This window comes from Stenella coeruleoalba, assembly GCF_951394435.1.
Source record: "Stenella coeruleoalba genome assembly, chromosome: 10".
Taxonomy (NCBI): Eukaryota; Metazoa; Chordata; class Mammalia; order Artiodactyla; family Delphinidae; genus Stenella; species Stenella coeruleoalba.
Window position 1 is genome coordinate 23,285,384 of NC_137156.1, and position 19,464 is coordinate 23,304,847.

Here is a 19,464-nt window from a genome sequence, read left to right on the forward strand (position 1 = left end):
CGCCCCTCCTGGCCCTGGTTTCCTCGCTGTCAAACAGCCGCAGGAGCACCAACCCCGGCCGAGCTGGCACTGCCTGGAGAGGGGACCATTCCGAGACTGCACCGCGCGGTAGATACGAACCTGGGCTGGGGCGGGGAGGGAAAAGGCTGGGTTTGCCTTGCATCATCCCGGGAGCCCTTTCTTCTGTTTTTATCCCACCGGAGAAGTCGGTAAGCAAGGGTTTAGATCCACTTTACTGGAGAACGTTAGAGACCCATTTGCACTGCCTTTTGAGGGGTGACAGTGGATACACTTCCCACTGGGGTTCAAGCCAACTAGTTTTGAGTGAGGGATTGGCCAGAAGAGTGAGGCGTGGGCTAGCAGGTGGGTTACTCTATTTGGATCAGCAGGTTTTACAGGAAGAAGCTTCTCTTCTCCAAATTACAGAGGTGACAAGTTAATATCATACAGAAGCAGTCCCTACCCTCACCCCCACACCTACAGTTCGAATTTCCCTAGAAGCTGCCTAACGTATTGTTGCCTTGCACAGATCGAAGGCTCCTGGAATACTTAGCAGCCTGAGGATTCGATTCAGCTTCGTACCACAAGACACCTTCATTTTTGCACTACACTGGGACCTTCACCAAATTTTTCAGTTGCAAAGCTGCTGACAGACAATTTTGCATCGCGTCCTAGGCTCCTTGCACTCTGAATTTGCCCTACTCAGGGAGTGTGCTCAAAGTTGAAATTGCACAGAGGACAGCTCAAGTTTGCATCAGACGGAAAGTGAACTTAGGCCAGATGTGCATGGCCCAGTGAGTGGGAAAGGTGATGGATTCCTAAAGTGGAAGAGGTGGTTTGGAGGGGGCACCGCCCATGCTGCCTTGCTTCCAGCTGCTGCGCATAGGGGGCGGCAAGGGTGGCGATCTCTACACCTTCCACCCCCCAAGTGGGGCTGGCTGCACCTACCGCTTGGGCTGCAGGGCCGATCTCTGTGATGTGGCCCTGCGGCCCCAGCAGGAGCCCGGCTTCATCTCTGGAGTCCATGCGGAGCTGCACGCTGAACGCCGGGGTGACGACTGGAGGGTCAGCCTGGAGAACCATAGCAGCCAAGGTGAGGAGTGAGCAGAGCAGCCTTATGCCTGGGCAGTTGCAGTTCTGGGCTGGAATGACCGAGTCTCCACAGGGACTCTGCCTGCCTCCCAAACTCGCCATCAGTTTGGATGGATGGTTGTCATCCAGACCCGTCTTCCCACCAGAAATGTGCAGTGTCAGATATTGTGGGGCTGACCCTGTTTAGCTCTTAGAGGGGCTGGGAGGTAGATCCAGGGCCTGCAGTACCAGTGGGGTTGTTCTGGGGCCACTGGGGGACAAGCTCAGACTTGACTAAGTTTCCAGATTTGTTTAGGCACCTTGTCCTTGGCTTAGGGCAGTAATATGTTGAATTATGTCTTAATGATCTGGACATGTGTCTTACTCCCTGACTTGGAGGCAGTTAAGTCAGCCTCAGAAGGCCTGGGTTCGCATCTCAGTGCTGCTACTGGCACCTGGCAGTATCACTCAGGCCTGTCACTTCACCTTTTTAGATCTTAGTTTCCTCTTAGGTAGAATGTAAATCTTTGTAAGGCCCGTTTTTGAGGAGTGCTGTGGGGATTGGATATAGTGGCCAACATTCATTTAGTGCTTACTATTATGAGACAAGAACATTTTAAGGGCATTAAATGTAGGTGAGCACAAATACCCCACTTTACAGACAAGGAAAATGAGGCATAAAGAAGCTAACTTGTCCAGGGTCACATGGCTGGTAAGTGGTGGAGCTTGGATTTGAACCCAATCTGAGCTATGCTGATTAGTACTAAGTTGGAACTGAGTGAAAGTGGGCATCTCTGAGAATTGGACCTCAGTGAATTGAGGGAAGGAGTTCATTCCCTCCATGTGCCCTGGGAGAGGGCATAAGAAAAATAAACTCATTCCCAACTCACAAGGAGTTTCATATCTGATGTCACCTGCTGAGAGATTTAGAATGTGAGAATTTGATGACAGGTGTCATGTTCTTCCTCATGTTCCCCAGAAAACCAGACAGGACCAGATTTCTCCACTTCTGACCTGTCATTTGTTTTTGTCGTTCTCTGTATTTGTCTGGTGCCCCACAATCAACAGGGACTTTGGTCAATAATGTCCGACTCCCAAGGGGTCACAGGCTGGAGTTGAGTGATGGTGACCTTCTGACCTTTGGCCCTGAAGGGCCCCCAGAAACCAGCCCCTCAGAGTTCTACTTGTTTCAGCAAGTCCGAGTCAAACCTCAAGATTTTGCTGCCATTACTACCCCACGGTCTAGGGGAGAAGAGGGAACCGGGGTTGGTTTCCGGCCCATGCTGCCCTCCCAGGGGGCTCCACAGCGCCCCCTCAGCACCCTCTCCCCTGCCCCCAAAGCCACGCTGATCCTCAACTCCATTGGCAGCCTCAGCAAGCTCCACTCCCAGCCCCTCACCTTCTCACGGAGTGGGGGTGGGCCACAGAGCCTGCCTGTTCCCACTCCAGCTGGGGAAGTGGGGACAACCCCTTCTGTCCCACCCCCAAGAAACCGGAGGAAATCAGCTCACCGCGTGCTGGCGGAACTGGATGATGAGAGAGAGGCTCCCAAGAGCCCCCCACCAGTCCTTATGGAGCCCAGGAAGAAACTCCGTGTAGAGAAAACCCCACCGACACCCAGTGGGTAAGTGGAGAGAACTTTGTGTCGTTATTTCACTGCCTTTGGATTCTTTTAGAGCCCTAGGCTGGGAGGTAGCTCTCTGCTTGGGGGATGGGGATGGGAGATGGAACAGAGGTTGGAATGACAAGACCTGGGTTAGTTCTTCTAACCAGATTCACCTTTAGTCTAGTGAATCTATATAGGTTCACTCTGCAGTTATCCAGGGGAAAGTTCTAGGCTTCTGCAGGTTTCCAGTGACCCTGGTTTTTGTGTCACTTTCTTCAGAAATCGACGTGGGCGTCCTCGGAAACACCCAGTGAGCAACCCCAGGGCTCCCCCTGCAGTTGGGGGCGGGGAGCACTGTGCAGCCCCTTGTTGCTGCCTACCCCAAGAAGAGACAGTAGCCTGGGTTCAGTGTGATGGTTGTGACATCTGGTTCCATGTGGCCTGTGTTGGTTGCAGCATCCAGGCTGCCAGGGAGGCCGACTTCCAGTGCCCAGGCTGTCGTGTAGGCATCCAGACCTAAGGCCCACCACCAAAGCACCAGAGGACAGAGCTGGCACCTCCAGGACATGGGTGGACACTGGGGTGCCAATGGGTCCTAAGAGATGCCCTCTTCTTCCCTTGCCTCTCTAGGAGGGAATAACTACAGGGGAAGGGGCCATTCCTATGGATTATCAATTCAAGGCCTGGAGCGGGCCCTCATGGCCAAGGTAACAGAAGAGATGGCTTCCTGCCAAAGATATTGCTGCCTCCAGGAAGTTGCCAGTGAGCTGGAAATTCCCGCTTGTCACAAGCTGTAGGTCCTTGTTGTCATGGACACTAGAATGTCTGGTCAAGAGAACCCATCAATTGCAGAGGTCATGCCTGGGAAGTTATAAGCCTCAGACTTGAACAAGCAAGTTCTAAATGTTCTTGATGGCATCGCCTAAGGCATCTCTGGGAAAACCTAGGGCACAGGCCCCAAACTCCCTTACATTGTGGGCAGTCCTGCCGCTGATCCCCATGACTGTGACCTGACTTTTCAGAGCTTTGCTTCCGTTTCCAAATAAAGAATGAGCAACTTCATATACTCCAAGGTACTTACTCTTTGTGGGTCTGATACTCCTTGCTTTCCAATTCTTGAGAGAATGGAGTGGTAACGTCTGGAAAACTAATTCAGATTCTTAGGGGAGGAGATGAGCAGACAAGGCAGAGAAATACAAACCTGCTCGCTGAAAAGGTACAAATATATGAGGTAAGCTGGAGGTGGAAAGACAGGAAAAAAGGAATCCAGGTAATTACAGTTTCTAGTTTAAAAGAAAACAGATCCGGGACTTCCCTGGTGGTCCAGTGGGTTAGACTCCGAGCTCCCAATGCGGGGCGGCCTGGGTTCGATCCCTGGTTGGGGAACTACATCCCGCATACATGCCGCAACTAAAGACCCCGCATGCCTCAACTAAGAGTCTGCATGCCGCAACCAAGAGCCCACATGCGCCACAACTAATAGATCCCACATGCCGCAACTAAGACCTGGAGCAGCCAAAATAAATATTTATAAAACAACAAACAACAGATATACTGCCATTAAAATAAGGTACTTCGGATTTGGTCAAGTTCATGAGGGTGGCAGAACTTTTACAAGGTTCACCAGTACTACCAAGAAGAGAAAACCTGAGACACCAGCTACAACAGATGGCAACCTGGTCCAGTGTATCAACGTAACCCACGTATGCTACACCGATTCTCTTCTGAGAGTCGTACGCCAAGCCAAGATACTGTCAAAGTAGCATTTCTGTAGTTCTTATTAGGAAAGCCCTATCTTGACCTATCCTATTGTACCTGCATATCCATCCCCTTCCTCCTCTACTTAGACTTACCAACCCAAGTTTCTTACACATTGAGGAAAGGCTCCAGAGCAAGGGCCCTAATTAGGAAGTGGCAGAGGCAGGACTAAAATGTGGGAGTTTTGGTGAGTCACAGACAGGGTAGGCAAAAACCTTAAGTGGAAACAAAATGGACCCAGGTATCAAGAAAGCACAAAGTAGAGTTTCCGGTTGCGGTGATATGCAGAAGAAATGAGTACCTAAAAGACTTGACTTCTTAGCACAAAGCCACTGAGGACTTTCGGAGTAGAGTGGGGAAAAGCAAAAAGCCAGCTCCTAATAGGGAATGGGCTATGTAATAACTGCATCTTTGGGCAAAAATAAGGTGTTCACCTCCAATTTCCCCAGGTCACAGGCTCCTAAGAACTAGCTCACACCTATAAGAGTCCTCTACGTATAAACTTGGGATCCAATCCCAGATCTCCCTCTGACATTGTGACTCTGGGCAGTTTAAATGGCATCCTTGGTCTCAGGGTCATTTGGGTGGGAGAGCTATTAATATCCACTATTAACTATCCCCATCCACTCTTCAGTAACTAGAGGAGAATAAACCAAAGACAAAAGTATCCACCTACTAGGTCCCAGGCTTCTTTATTTAAGAACAAAGTGATGAGTGATGTGGGGATTAAAATCAAGAGCATCGTTGAACTTCACCTTCCCTCCAACCAGTTCCCCCAAACTCCCTGCCCCCACACCCTTTGTGTTCCCAATTCCTTTCTTAGTGAATGAAGAACTTAATCCCAAAGCCCTGGTACGAACCCCAGGGTTCTCTCCCTAGCTGTCCCCCTTCTTCTGCCCTCATTCCTGGGAAGGGCAGACACCTCAGTTTGAATGCATGGGGGAGCCCAGAGTGGTGACAGACACCGAGGGAAAGGCCTCACCCTCAGGAAATGGGACTGAGGAGTACAGCGTAGTGAAATGAGGACCCCCATAGCCTGGGGTACCAAAATGGGGCCCTGGCGCCAGAGGAAAGGATACTGGTCCCCCTGAGAAAGGAGACCCAGCAGCCTCAAAATCCTCTCGTTGCGAACAGTCACTGCTTGATCGTTTGCCCTTCTGGCGACGGTTGCAGAACCACACTCGGACCACCTGGGAGAGGAAGACAGGGGAGAGGGACATTCGATCATAAGCTCTGGGAGGTGTGACTGGGAAGGAGATGGAGCACACAGGGATGCGGACAGCGGCACTCACATCCTTCTCAAGCCCGAGCTGCTGAGCGATGTGGCTGATCTGCTGCAGGGTGGGCTTTGGGCACTGCAGGAACATGCTCTCCAGGTTGCCTCTCACTCGGTTCTCAATACTCGTCCGCTTTCTCTTCCGGGCCTGCACGAGGGTCTCTGCCTTGCATATCTGGGCAGGTGGGGAGGAGATGACAAGGAAGGAAGTGGGAGGGCAAGCCTCGAACCTGCTGAGCAGCAGCATCATGAGGTCAATGACTCAAGAGCCAGCTGCTCAGGAGCACTGACCGGCACCAGGGCCACAAGAAAGATCCCGGAAGGTTGGGTTTAGACCAGTGGTCCTGGACCTTCTCCCAGCAGAACTGAGGAACTGCATTCCATCCCATTGAGGACCGCTGCCTCCAAGAGGGAGAGCTGCCAGCCACGGATGGAAGCAGTGGAAATCGGATGGAAGCAGTGGAAATCGGGCTGAGACCAAGCAGGTCCCTATGCATCCCTCCCACCCTCACCTCCTGCAGATTCTCGTTGTTGTCAGCTTCCTCCACCCACTTCTGCAGCAGGGGCCGCAGCTTACACATGTTCTTGAAACTGAGCTGCAAAGCCTCAAAACGGCAGATGGTCGTTTGGCTGAACACCTTCCCTGGGGAGGTGGGTTGAAAGAAGCAAGGTGAGGCAGCAGGCAGGGCCCTTTCAACCCCAAGACCCAGGGCTTGCCACCTCTTCCTGCCCTCCCAAGATCCCACACGAGTACGGGATCTCTTTCCCCTCTACCCTCACCTCTAAAGAGGGTAGAAACACCCTTCCCTCACCCCCTTGGTGGGGAGGAAAGGCCCAAATTCAGGGATGTTCCTTCCAGGGGAGATGTGGTCCCTGTGTTCTGTGGGTCAGAACATGCTAGGTGAGACTCACCAAAGAGAACCCCTAGGGTGAGCCCCACATCGGCCTGGGTATATCCCAGGGTGATCCTCTTCTGCTTTAGGACCTTGGCAAATTGTTCGAGGTCTTTCTGAAGAGCTTTGATGTCCTGGGACTGCATTTTAAAAGGCAGAGGACATGTAAGAGCATAAACATACCAGTTAGCCACCCCACCCCCTCTTCCATTTGGGCCCCAAGGAATAAATAGTCTATGGGAGTATCTCTGCTTCCAGGCTGCCCACCTAACAAGTAGAAATAAACTATATACAAATGTCATTTACCCCAGAAAGTGACACATCCATCAGATGCAGAACATCATTTGATAATGGAAAGAGAAGCCCAGGCCTCAATGAGAACACCTATCGGGTTATGAAGGGGGCTCCTGCCCTTTAGTTCTTTAACACTCACAAAAGCTTTTTGACTCTAGTATTTCCTCAGTTTGAGGAAGTTTTGAGTGTAGAGATACAGAGCACCATGTCTCTGGTTCTCTTTCCAAATATACTCTCTCCAGCTTACTTTGAGGGTCCCACAAACTATGACAAAGCATGCACATTCACAAACACACTACAAAACAGTCGTCGTACGAGGTATGAATAACATGCTTTGTATATAGTTAGTGCTCAGTTTTTAAAAATCTGATTATCCCTTATTTTTAACTGTATCTTTTTGCAATATAAAAGCATCCTCATTGACTAATTCAACATATTTATCGAGCACCTTCTGCAAACCAGTGGCTACACAAAGTAGACCAAAAACACTGGCCCCAGGGACTTCCCTGGTGGTCCAGCTGTTGAGACTCCACACTCCCAGTGCAGGGGGGGCCCGGGTTCCATTCCTGGTCAGGGGACTAGATCCCACACACCACAACTAAAAGCCTGCATGCCGCAACTAAAAGACTCCACGTGCCACAACTAAGACCTGGCGGCGCAGCCAAATAGTTAGATAACTTTTTTTAATAAAAAAAAGAAAAGAAAGAAACCTAGCCTCAAGGGGCTTTCATTGTGATGAAATAATTATTATCGAGTATGGTAGAAGTGCTATGGAAAAAAGTAAAGCAGAGTAGGGAATTATGGGGAAGGTGACAATTTTAAATAAGACAGTCAGAGGTGATGTTTGAGCAAAAGGAAGGAGCAAAGTGGAAAGGCCCTGAGGTGTGTGGGCCCTGGTAGTAGCAAAGCTAGCAGCAAGGCCAGCAGCAAAACTAGCATGGCCGGAGCAGGGTGAGAGGACTGAGGAAAGGGAAGAAGAGGAGCTGATGAGGTCACAGAGGTGAGCAGAGCAGATCCTGGAGCTGCCGCCGTAACTTTGGTTTACTCAGAGAAATAGAAAGCCGCTGAAGGGTTTTGTGCAGTGAAATGATCTGACTCTCACATTTTAAAATGTTCACTCCAGTTGATGTATTGACCATAGACTAAAGAGGCAACTGCAGTAATCCCAGCATAATGATGGTGGCTGGGACCAGGATGGCTCTAAGTGATTGATTCAGGATGTATATCCAAGGTAAAGATAGCAGCGTGTCCAAAGGATTGGATGTAAGGATGTGAAAGGAATGAGGATGCCTGGTCTGGGCCTTAAGCTACTGGGAGATGGACAGGGTGGGGCAGTGCAGGGAGCCATCCCAGCAGGAGACAGAAAATGCGGTGGTCATGTCTAGAAGATATTTGAGTCTTGAGGGTGGATGAGAGGTGAATGAAAGGTAGACAGAGCAGAGGTTGATAGATGGAGCCCTGAAGCTCTCCAATGAAGGCCAGTGGCCAGAAGATGGAGAAGAGCAGCCAGGCCTCTGTGCAGTCCTGAAAACCTAAGGGAAGTATTTCAAGGGTCATCAATCACATCAAACTCAAATAAGGTAACTTCCATTCCCAACTTCTGCTCAACCAATGTCGCAAACCTATAAACGTCAGCTGTCCCCATATCTCGGCTTTTCCAAATCATATTTTGGGGATTTGAAATAAGGTAAACCCCAGTTCAAATCCGAGCTTTACCATTTAGCAGTTAAGACCCGTGAAATAGGCTAATAATACCTCCCTAGGAGATTTTGTGCAGGTTAATGAGATAATGATGTAGAAACTGAGCCCACAGCCAGGCATTTAGGAAATGGACCACAATTGGCAGCCATTATCATTCAAGGCTCAGCCGTCGCCTCGAGCAAAGAGTCTAGGGCTACTCGGTCAGCTGCAACCAATCACACCTCCTTCGAAGAGGTCTAAAGGTTTAGTACTTGATCTCTAATTGCTTGCACTTGTCTCTTCCTCGGACCAGAAGATATATCCTTAATAGTCCCCAGCAGGGCTGGATGCGGAAGTCTTCAATTCCCTCAGCAAACCGTACGTTTGGGGAATGGCCTGGAGATGACTTCTTCCCCTTTTCTCCCCCTGTTCACTACTTATGGAATTACGGCCGAAATTGGTGTTTCCAGCTCTCTACAAGGGGGTGTCAGGGTGTGCACTCTGCCTGACGGTGACTCACTGGGCCCAAGGCAGAGGTCAAGGGAAGACAAGCCCTAAACTTGATGGAGGGTAAACCCAAACTCCACACATCCACGCAGCCCAAACAGGAGCTTCTATCAGAAACCAGTCACACCCTAGACTTTCAGGAACAATAACCCAGGGATAAGCACTGTTTTCACCCTCAGGCCACACTTAACCCTAAGGCGGAGATCCTGGATCTGATCAAGCTCAAATTTTCAAGAAGGGATCCGCGTAGAAGAAGGGGCTCCAACCCCAAGCTGGGCTGGTAATGAGTGACCCGACCCAGGTCAGACCTAGGAAGTGGAAGGACCTACTTGACAAGGGCCGAGGGGGGAAGCAAGGCCAACTTCCGACTGCCCCAGGCCGCCCTGCCCTCACCTGCGGTTCTCTCTAAATTCCAGCCCCTAGTTCCCACCTGGCCCCTGCTCAGGGCGGCCTGCAGCCGCCACACACGCGTCCCGGGGCGCCGCCCTCGCCCGCTCCCCTCCTGGGTCGGCGACCTGGGCAGCTGCAGGCGACCACCTCCCGTCGCGTGGCCGCCCCCGGCCGGCGCGGTTGGCCCCCGCCGCCCGCCCCCAGCAGCTCACTCGCCTCCTCGGGGTTCGGCTCCAGCTTCTCCTTCTCCAGCTTCACGGCGCCAGCGGGGGCGGCGCAGGGCTCCGGGGAGGCCCCCTCGGAGCTGCTCTCCACCCCGGCTCCCGCCTCGCCCTCGGGCTGAGGGGTCTCCAGGCCGCCTTGGGGCACCAGCCCCACTCCAACCTGAGGTGCACAGTAGGCCATCCCTCCGCACAAGTCGTAGGGCGGGGGGCACGCGGGAAGACCCCACACCTCGGCGCCGGGCCCAACCCCCGGCCCGATCCCTGACCCACCGGGAGGCCCCTGGAAGCTCATCCAGGTCCGAGGATCAACCCAGCCCGGCTCTGGCCCTCCCGGCCCATCGCCTCCACCGCCCGGCGGGGGGGAGAAGGCGAAGTCGGAAGCCAGGTGTCCCGCCATGGGGAAGGAAGGCGCCCCAAGCCGGGGGCCTAGGAAAACGAGGGCTCTCCAAGGGACTGCTCGACACCTCTCTCCCTCCCCAATCCCACCCACTAGCCTTGACCTCTGGCCCCGCCCCCTGGATGGGTGGGGGAGGGGACGGTGGGGGTGGGAGAAACTGAGGCGGAGGGTGTTTGCCGGCTGGTGGCGGTGGTGTCTGGAAGCCGAAATCCAGGCAGCTCCAGCCGGGCGCCTCTCCAGGCCCCAGATCCCGAGGCTCTTGGTGCAGGTCCCCCATGCGGGCCTTCACTCCCAACTCCCAGCAGGCCGCCCGGCCCTGCCGACGCTCCGCACACACCAGAGCTGCCTGGGATCGCTTCCACACCTCCTGCCCGTTCTTCAGGAGCCCGGCTGCTGGACCCCTCGCCAAACACCCTGGCACCGTCCCCTCACCCGAGCCCAGCCACCCTCTCGGCTCCTCAAACATTAATGGTTTATGTGTCAAGTCCTGATGGGGCTACCCCTCAATTCCTTAACAGCCTCCCTCCCCGTTGTCCTCCTGCACCCCCAATCCAGGAGCCTAGGTGTTCCCATTTAGACTACTGGCCAGATTCAGTTACCCCAAAGCTGCGCTGCCCAGCAGCCATCTATCTGCCTAGGCTTCTAAGTTCCACCCCATCACCAGGGGCAGACTGCCAGACAGGCTTCCATTCCATCCCCGACTTTCCCGGCCTCAGAGCCCCCTCACCTACCGGAGTCAGGGATGGAACCCCTTTCTCTTCTAGGGGCCAGGCTCTGGACTGACTGGTCCTGAGTCTCCCAACCTTTGTCCAGACAGAAGAATCGGACGCCCCCTCATGGGTGCCCCACTGTGGGTCACGCACAGCAAGTTCCATGCCCCCCTCTTCAGAGACCCACATTATCTAGTCCGTAGTTGACTGTTCTCCCTCCCCCACCTCCCAGCCCAGGCCTCCGGCCGTAGGTCCTGGGTGGGGAAAGCCCAGGAGGGAGGGGGGAAGAAAAAAATATCTGACTTCAGGTTCAAAGAGGCTTGGGAGGGATGGGGGGAGGGGGCCGGACAATGGCCTTGGCTGGACAATCCTGGTCCCCAGAGGGGGCAACTCTAACCCTAAACAAGTGCTCAACCCTTGAATGGGCCTGGATGGCTCCCCTGGGGACAGCTTCCTGCCCCACAACCCCCCAGCCCCAATCCCCTCACACGGAATCCCCCTCAGAGCAGCTAAAAGAGCTCCAGCAATAACCCCCCATCCCCTCAAAGACCGAGCTTCAGACAGGGACCCCCACTGGGACCTAGGTCTCCTGTCCCCCTCTAGAGGACTCAGGCGTCCAGCCTCATCATCTACCCCTCCCCCAGCCCCCCAGGCCTTTGTGTAGGGGGGCTGGTGAAAAGATGAGGAGGGGGTGGAGAGCGGCTTTGGGGGGTGCGCAGGAAGCCTTCCCTGAGCTCTCCCACAGGGTCTGTTTTTCTGGGGCCTGTCCTGAAGGCTCACACTGCAGGCATAGTGCTTGATTCTGTTTGCAAGAGAATAGCTTTCAGACTGCCTGTCTGCTTGGGATGAGGTTTGTCTGTCTGCTCCCCAAACTTGCCCTAAATGAAGGCCCCGAGGTGAACTGGGGGGCCTCCGGAAAGGCTGTAGGCCAGAGCTCCCTACAGCTTGGAAGGCCAGAATCCTGAGCCTGGGACGTGGACCTCTGCCGACTTAGACGTCTCTTCATCTCAGCCCCGTCTCAGGTTGTTTGCTCAGCGTCTGCCTTCTGAGGGGCTTGGGGGTCCTGCTGGGGGTCCTCTTGACTGTGGCCAGCCGTCTTCAACTTGGTGGTATCTGGGAGTCCTTTGAGCCTGTTTTTTTGGTTTTTGTTTTTTTTCTCCTCTGAATCTATATCACACAGCCCCTGCTCCAGCCCATCTCTAAGTACTTTTTGGGCAACTAATTGTATGCATGCATTTCAATACTTCCCATAGGTCTGTTGGAAGATCTACAGGGCAGCGAAACTGGAGCTGTATTCACCGCTAAACCACTAACTGCCCAAAAGGCAGATAGATTAAGGGGCCCGGTGGGGGTGGAGAGGTGTGCTTTGGACCAGGAGGGGCCCCTCCCCAGCCATCTCCCCAACCCCCAGGACAGAGCCATCACAGCCCCTTTGTCATGCATCTATCTGCTGTCTGCCAAGAAGACGGCCTCCCGGAGGAGGGGGATGGGCGGACCTGGGAAAGCTCCTACAGCAGTGCTTCTTGGCTCGCCGCCCTCTAGGCTCCCAGAAACCCCTTCCCCCATGTGGTGCAGAGAGCCCCTGTACCCCTGTCTTCCCAGCGGCCCCTAAAACACCTTCCCCTTTTCCCCCCACTCAACAACAACCTCTGTTTTTTAGATTTCAATCAATAGTTGCTCTAGGTGGTATGTTTCTGGCCTGGGCAAGAGTCCCATTCCAGAGGGAGAGACAGAGGAGAGGAGGGTGCCCGGCTGCCTGGCTGGCTTGTAGCCAGAGATCTGAGCCAGATCAGTCAGGTGTTGCCTGGAGCCTGACCCAGAACCTTAATGGAAAGTTAAGTTTGTCTGCAGTCCTAGCCAGCCCCTGCCCGGGCCAGCTCTGTGCAGGCCCAGAGGAGACTGGAAGCGGGGTTAGGTCATCAGACCTGGCTCCTCCACTCTCCTGGGTCTTAGGGAGTCACTAAACAGCTTCAAGTCCCCGAAACCAATTTAGGACTGGCCTCACAAACTCTCCGCATACACCTTTATTATAGTGCAATGTCAAGGTCCTACATAAAGACAAACGCAAGTATCTGGTTGTAGAGCATGACCCAGGGAGGGCAGGTGAGGGCCACCACTCCCTGCCAGGTGTGGCTGGCCTGGCATGGTTGCTAGGAGGTGCGATGGTGGCCTTGCTGCTGTCGGCCCAGCCATCCCCTCACTGTTCTGTTGGGAAAACCAGCTGAAATGGCTCATGGGGACCAACGGAGACTTGCTCTACACCAGGGTAGCAAACCCCTTATTTTGGCTTCTGGCTACTGTCAATCTGAAGGCAGAAGAAAGGGAAAGAATGGAAGGCTGAGGAGAGAAGGATTCAGGCTTTGCCCACTTTGGGAGAATATCTCCCTTAATCTCAATTTACACATTTTCCACTGCTCACCGTAAACCACACCCCTTCTTCTCAACAACTGACCCTATGATCTCTCCTGCGAGGTCTGCAAACTGAAATCTTCTTTTCCCAAATCCAGGTACTGTTACCTCAAAACTAGGAGTCAGCTCTCTGCTTGTAGTCTGTAGGGGGATAGAGAGGTGAAAGCAAGAGGGAGGGGAAGCCAGGAGAAGAGGTCAGGAATAAACCAAGGGTCTGCAGACCAGGGTCCTGGGCCCTGGATCTGACACCCCAGCGGACAGCGCCTCGCTTTCTGTGCCTTGGTTTCCTCATCTAATAAAGAGGAATTGGACCAAATGAGCCCTAAATTTCCTTCCAGCTCAGACATAAAAGTGCTGCCCCTCTCCCATACACCCTCCTCTCTATCCTCGCCATTTAGTTGTCATGGGACTAGCAATCTCTCTCTGCACGCCTGTGAAGAGAAATTGGGGTTGGAGGGGTGGGAGAGGAGGGACTCAGTGAGATGCTGGCACAGGCTTTCCCGCCCCGCACCCCCATCTCCCAGCAGCCTTCCTGGGAAATCTAGCAGAGTTTCCCCTCGAGTTTGATCAAGATTTGTTTGATGAGTTTGGGAGGCCAGTTTTGATTTGGTTTTGGTGTTTGGGAACTTATAAGAACATACTTCAGGAAGTAAAACTTTGTGTGTGTGTGTGTGTTTGTGTGTGTGTGTGTGTGTGTGTGTGTGTGTACAAAGGCTAGAGAGGAAACGGAAATCCTAACCTACTCCTTCTTTTCATATTTTTCATATTCCCTCCTCAGTTGCTTTTCTCTAAATCACTGCTCTTGGACCTCAGCCTCCCAGAGAGAGGGAAACCAGATGATCCTTAAGGTCGCTTCCAGCTCTAAAATTCTAAAAAAAAAAGAAAGCAAAACCTGTCGGGACTTCCCTGGTTGTCCAATGGGTAAGACTCTGCGCTCCCAATGCAGGGGGCCTGGGTTCAAGCCCTGGTCGGGGAACTAGATCCCACATGCATGCCGCAACTAAAAAAAGAAAAAGAAACACAGTTCTAAAATTCTGAGCATACCTGCTGCCCTGCCCTTCTGCCACTTCTTCCAGAGGAAGGTGCCTACAGCTCCCACAGTGACCACTCCAGAGGCCAGGAGCCCAAAGAAGATCCAGACAGGGCTGGGTGTGTGTTGCTTAGAACCAGGAGGCTCTGAAAGGTGTGGGCATGTGAGGCACTGACAGACGAGCCTGGCTCCCCCACCCTTTCCCTGGGCTACCCTGTCTGCTCATCTGAGGTCCTGCAGAGACCCAGCATTGGACTGGGATGCCACCAGACAGGAAACCTCTGCTGTGTCAAAGGGCATCTCAGTGGACTGCTGGCTCTAAGCAGTCCCATCCCACTGGGATCAGATGGCTTGAGGTCCCAAAGACCCAGGCTTCAGGGACAGCTGGACACCAGAGGACAGAAGCCACGGGCCCTGCATGTTGGGATGGGCTCTCTTCTAGGGGGCTTTGTAGAGAGGCACACGCACTGAGAGGGCCAGTGGGACAGGGAGGAGTGGTGGCAAAGGAGACCTAGAGACTCCTAGACCAGGGGGGACTTGCCACCTCTGGTCTTGCCACACTGCCATGCATCCTCCATAACAGGGCCTGGGCAGCCACCCAGGCACCATTCACACCACATTCCATGGTGACTGTCGGTCCCGCCCCGCCCTGAGTACCCTGGGGTGCTAAGCCCTGGGCTAGAACTTGAACACCAAGTGGAGAATGGATTGACCAAATATGTGTGAGAGAAGGCAAGGCCAGTGGCTAGGCTGGTTAGCAACAGAACTGTGCTCATGTAGGACAAAGATAATGCATGGACTTCCCCGCTGGTACAGCGGTTAAGACTCCGCACTTCAAATGCAGGGGGCACGGGTTCGATCCCTGGTCTGGGAAGATCTTACATGCGACGTGGTGTGGCCAAACAAACAAACAAAAAACTGTGCTCACGAAGGACACATTTAATGCAATAGAGGTCTGCTCCCTCATCCCTCCCCGCCATGCCCTCAGCCCCTTCACCTTCCACACTGCTCAGTCCCCACCTATCATTCCTATCATAGGCTGCAGGCTGGGGCCCCACCCCAGCTTCCAGGTATTTCCTGAAATGGTGGAGGCAGCTCTTGGTCAAGAAGGATTACTCTTTTCACTTCTCTCCATCTGTAGTTCTGTTTTTTCCTAGCTTGCTTTTGCTGGAATTGAAAGACTCAAGCGTACTGAGAAGGGAGTCCTGGCCATCAGAGTTGTATTGCCAGTGTCCCCAGGTGCTCTGATTCCCAAGCAAGTCGTGTGACTCTGAAATACCGAAGTCCCAGAACTCCAAAGGAGAAGAAAACATTAGTTTTCTCTACCTCCACTCCCACCACTTCCCAAAATGCCTGGAATTCCCTTCCTCGGCTGATAAACCTTCACTCATTCTCCAAGACATATCTTCCCGGTCATGCACGTCCCCACCAAAGTCATGGTGCACCCCACCCTTCATGCCCTGCGGCAAGTGGCTCCCTCCTTTGCTCCCATCGTGCCCTGCTCATGCCACAGTCATGGTACTGACCACACTGAGCCCTCCTGAATGCAGGGACCCATGCCCTGTGCCCAGCATCATGGGGTTTTGTTTGTTTGTTTTTGGCCGCACCTTGCCCATGCAGGACTTCCCTGACCAGGGATAGAACCCGCGCAGTGGAAGCGCAGAGTCTTAACCGCTGGACCACCAGGGAAGCCTCACCAAGCTTTTTTAATTGAAGTTTAGTTCACATACAGTATTATATTAGTTTCAAGTGTACTACATGGTGATTTGACATTTGCGTACATTATGAAATGATCATCACGGAAAGTAGTATCCACCTGTCTCCAAAAGTGTTACTACTGGGGATTTCCCTGCTGGTCCAATGGGTAAGTCTCCGCGCTCCCAGTGCAGGGGGCCCAGGTTCAATCCCTGGTCGGGGAACTAGATCTCGCATGCATGACACAACTAAGAGTTCACGTGCCACAACTAAGAAGTCCACGTGCCACAGCTATGAATGAGCCCGCATGCCGCAACGAAGATTCCCCATGCCATAACTAAGACCCAGCACAGCCTAAATAAATAAATAAATATTTTTTTAAAAATGTTACTACCGGGGCTTCCCTGGTGGCACAGTGGTTGAGAGTCCGCCTGCCGATGCAGGGGACACAGGTTCGTGACCTGGCCCGGGAAGATCCCACATGCCGCGGAGCGGCTGGGCCCGTGAGCCATGGTCGCTGGGCCTGCACGTGCGGAGCCTGCGCTCTGCAACGGGAGAGGCCACAACAGTGAGAGGCCCGCGTACCACACACACAAAAAAAAAACTATGCACAAAAAATGTTACTACCATATTATTAACCATATTAACCGTATGCCTTACAGAGCAACATGTTTAAATCCCAGATCTAAATGCCACTATTAGATATATTGTCCATAGCAAATGTAACTGGACCTCTCTAAGCCTCAACTTCCTCATCTGGGAGTTGGAGATAACAATAGTGATCAAATGATATAATGCATGCCAGTGTTAATGTCATACCTGCCAATAAGAATTCAAGAAATTCAAGAACTAGTAGCTGCTATTTATTTTTTTAATATTTATTTACTTATTTGGCCACGCTGGGTCTTAGTTGTGGCACTCAGGATATTCTATCTTCATTGTGGCCTGCAGATCTTTTTTAGTTGTGGCATGCAGGGTCTTTTACTTGTGGCATGTGGGATCTAGCTCCCTGATGAGGGATCGAACCTGGGCCCCCTGCATTGGGAGCTCCGAAGCTTAGCCATTGGACCACCAGGGAAGTCCCAGTAGCTGCTATTGTAATGTTTATTATTGGTAAAGCACCATGAACAGCATTTACTAGACCCTCAGATATTGCTAGATGAAAAAAAAAAAATGTAGGTTAGAAATATACTTCTCTTGGGACCCTGACCTGGTTTCCAGGGTTCCTATAAATACTGGTGGAGATGGGGAGGTGGCTATGTCAGAAAGGCCATTTATTTCCCAGACCCTGGATTTGAAAAACTTGGATACAATTTTTTTTTTTCACCTGAAGGGAAGTCCTGGGGTTCTTGAGACAACGGAGAACTCTCTAGCCCTGTTCCCTGACTGGAGAAAGGTAGGAGTCTTATACTTAAGTCCTACCCTTTCCAATACCCAATACTCAATATCCAATCTTTTGGGCACCATCAGGTACACACTAGGGTCTGGAGTCAGGGATGAAACCCCCCAGGAGGAGGCAGCATCAGTGAAGGGTGCTGTATCCAGAGTGCTCAGCAGGGTGCCCGGCTTCGAGTTTAATAAATATTAGTTTAACGATAATGAATGAACAACTCCATATCTTTAGGACTGCTTTGAGCTCTTCCCTTCACTCCCCATCACCTTGGCTCTGATTCTTCTGCTCCACGATGCTTCTTAGTTGATAACAAGGTACTGGGCTTTGGCCTTCATTTTGAGAATCAGCTTTTCCCAAACCCCTAGGTCCCTGGCTTCAGACCAGGATGCCTGGAACTCTGCCCACCTGCCCTCCTTACAGTACCATTAGAAAGACTGGTCATCCGAGAGCTTGAGAATTCATAATGGGCTTGCTCAGGGCTAGGCTGGGAAGCAGTGATGAAGCTGTAGTGCAGAGAATAGGTTGCTGAGGGGAAAAGAAATGGTGGGAATGGGTTATCTCTAGTGGGCACTTTTTTGGGGAGATGATTCCACCTGTAAGAAGGTGAGGAGGTAGGACTATCACTAGGACAGCAAAAGAGTGAGTAAGGGGCATGGGGAGTGAACAATGGGAAGGGAAACTCTTGCTGCCCTGCAGGATCTCATCCAGGCTCATAGTTTTAGATAGTAATGACTCCACTGTCCAAATCCTTGCACTTCACATCAGTGTACCCAACCACCTATTGGCCGTCTTGACAGAATGTCCTACATCACCTTAAATTCAACATATCTAAACTAAGGATATCCTCTTAGCCCCCACCAGGGAATAATCTGGCCCTCATCCTACATTCCTGGTAGGTGGCGTCACCATCCGACCTATCTGCTTGCTTAAGTCAGAACTGGGTTGTAGTGTGGGAAATTAACTTATGTCACAGTGGCCTCCTGGTACAGTATCGTGAAGCTATCCAGAGGTCGTGGAACAAAAAGGCTCACAGACCAAACTAAGATGCTTGAACCACGTGGTTTATTAAATAAAGGTAAAACACACCATGAGGAGCAAGGGAAAGTGATGAGGAGAGGTTAACACATTTAAGATCAGGTTCATATTGGGTGGAAGGCTCTTGCAGCCTGAATTCTGGGTTATGCATACTGACAGCCTCAGATGTCTCATATGTTTTGGGGCTCATGAGTATTTAGTGCCTACTTTGGTCCCTCCCTCCCTCCCTCCCTCCCTCCCTCCCTCCCTCCCTCCCTCCCTCCCTCATGCAGGCTCACTAGTGTGGCGCACGGGCTTAGCTGCTCCGCGGCATGTGGGATCTTCCCAGACCAGGGCTTGAACCTGTGTCCCCTGCATTGGCAGGCGGATTCTTAACCACCGCCCCACCAGGGAAGCCCTCTTTTTCTTTCTTTTTTTGGCCCCATGGCATGTGGGATCTTAGTTCCCCAGCGACTGAACCCACAGCCCCTGCACTGGAAGCACAGTCTTCACCACTAGATCTCCAGGGAAGTCCCCCTCCCTCTCTTTCTACCTCAGTTCACACAAATATGTGTTCTATTGATACATACTTATGGACGTCTAATGTGTCTCACAGATTTCCAATGTGCTTACCTTTATAAATTCCATCTGTCCCATTTGTCTTCTTGTCTTCTATAGCAGAACTGGCTATTCCCAAACAATAGGCAGGTGTGCTTTACATGGGCGCTTATACTGGACTGCTGCCTACCTCAACACCTTCCAGTTTCAAACCATTACCAAGCTCTGCCCATTTTTAACTTCCCATTCCTCAAATCTGGACATTCCTCTCTATCCTCATCAAGCCAACCCATAGCATTGCTTGTTTGGTTTATAGCCAGAGTCTTTCCAATTGGCCTCCTTCCCTCCCGTCTTAACCATTTAAAATCCGTCTTCCTTGATATAATCAGGGTAATCAATCTGGAAATATGTGTCTGACTGCATAGCTCTCTGCTGCTCCTTCAAGGATTCCCTTTCATTCTCAGGATGACTTCCAAGCTCCTTAGCAGACTAAACAAGGCCCCTCAAAGGCTTACTTCACCCTCATCTCCCACCACTCCCTGCCTTCACTCTTGGACCA

General features: G+C 52.2%; 2 protein-coding genes and 1 pseudogene across 5 annotated transcripts in view; 1 reads left to right on the forward strand and 2 right to left on the reverse strand.

Annotated features, from left to right (window-relative positions):
- Positions 1–19,464, reverse strand: part of LOC307192391 (MHC class I polypeptide-related sequence B-like) — a 203,631-nt pseudogene that overhangs the window by 159,561 nt on the left and 24,606 nt on the right. The window lies entirely within an intron of this gene.
- On the forward strand, positions 15–3,743 carry TCF19 (transcription factor 19). Of its 3 annotated transcripts, none has more exons than XM_079934367.1 (4): positions 15–108; positions 530–1,093; positions 2,140–2,695; positions 2,957–3,743. In XM_079934367.1, exons 2-4 carry the CDS (start codon positions 856–858, stop codon positions 3,195–3,197), a joined length of 1,035 nt encoding a protein of 344 aa, XP_079790493.1. In that variant the 5' UTR covers positions 15–108; positions 530–855; the 3' UTR covers positions 3,198–3,743. The 3 variants fall into 3 exon arrangements, with proteins under 3 accessions (XP_079790493.1, XP_079790494.1, XP_079790495.1); XM_079934368.1 differs by having other exon boundaries at positions 3,308–3,743; XM_079934369.1 differs by having other exon boundaries at positions 2,521–2,695.
- Positions 5,123–10,452, reverse strand: POU5F1 (POU class 5 homeobox 1). The gene is given in 6 exon segments (XM_079934572.1): positions 5,123–5,625; positions 5,728–5,886; positions 6,224–6,354; positions 6,624–6,744; positions 9,688–9,691; positions 9,693–10,452. Coding segments are annotated over 6 exon segments (1,086 nt in total). The 5' UTR covers positions 10,097–10,452; the 3' UTR covers positions 5,123–5,358.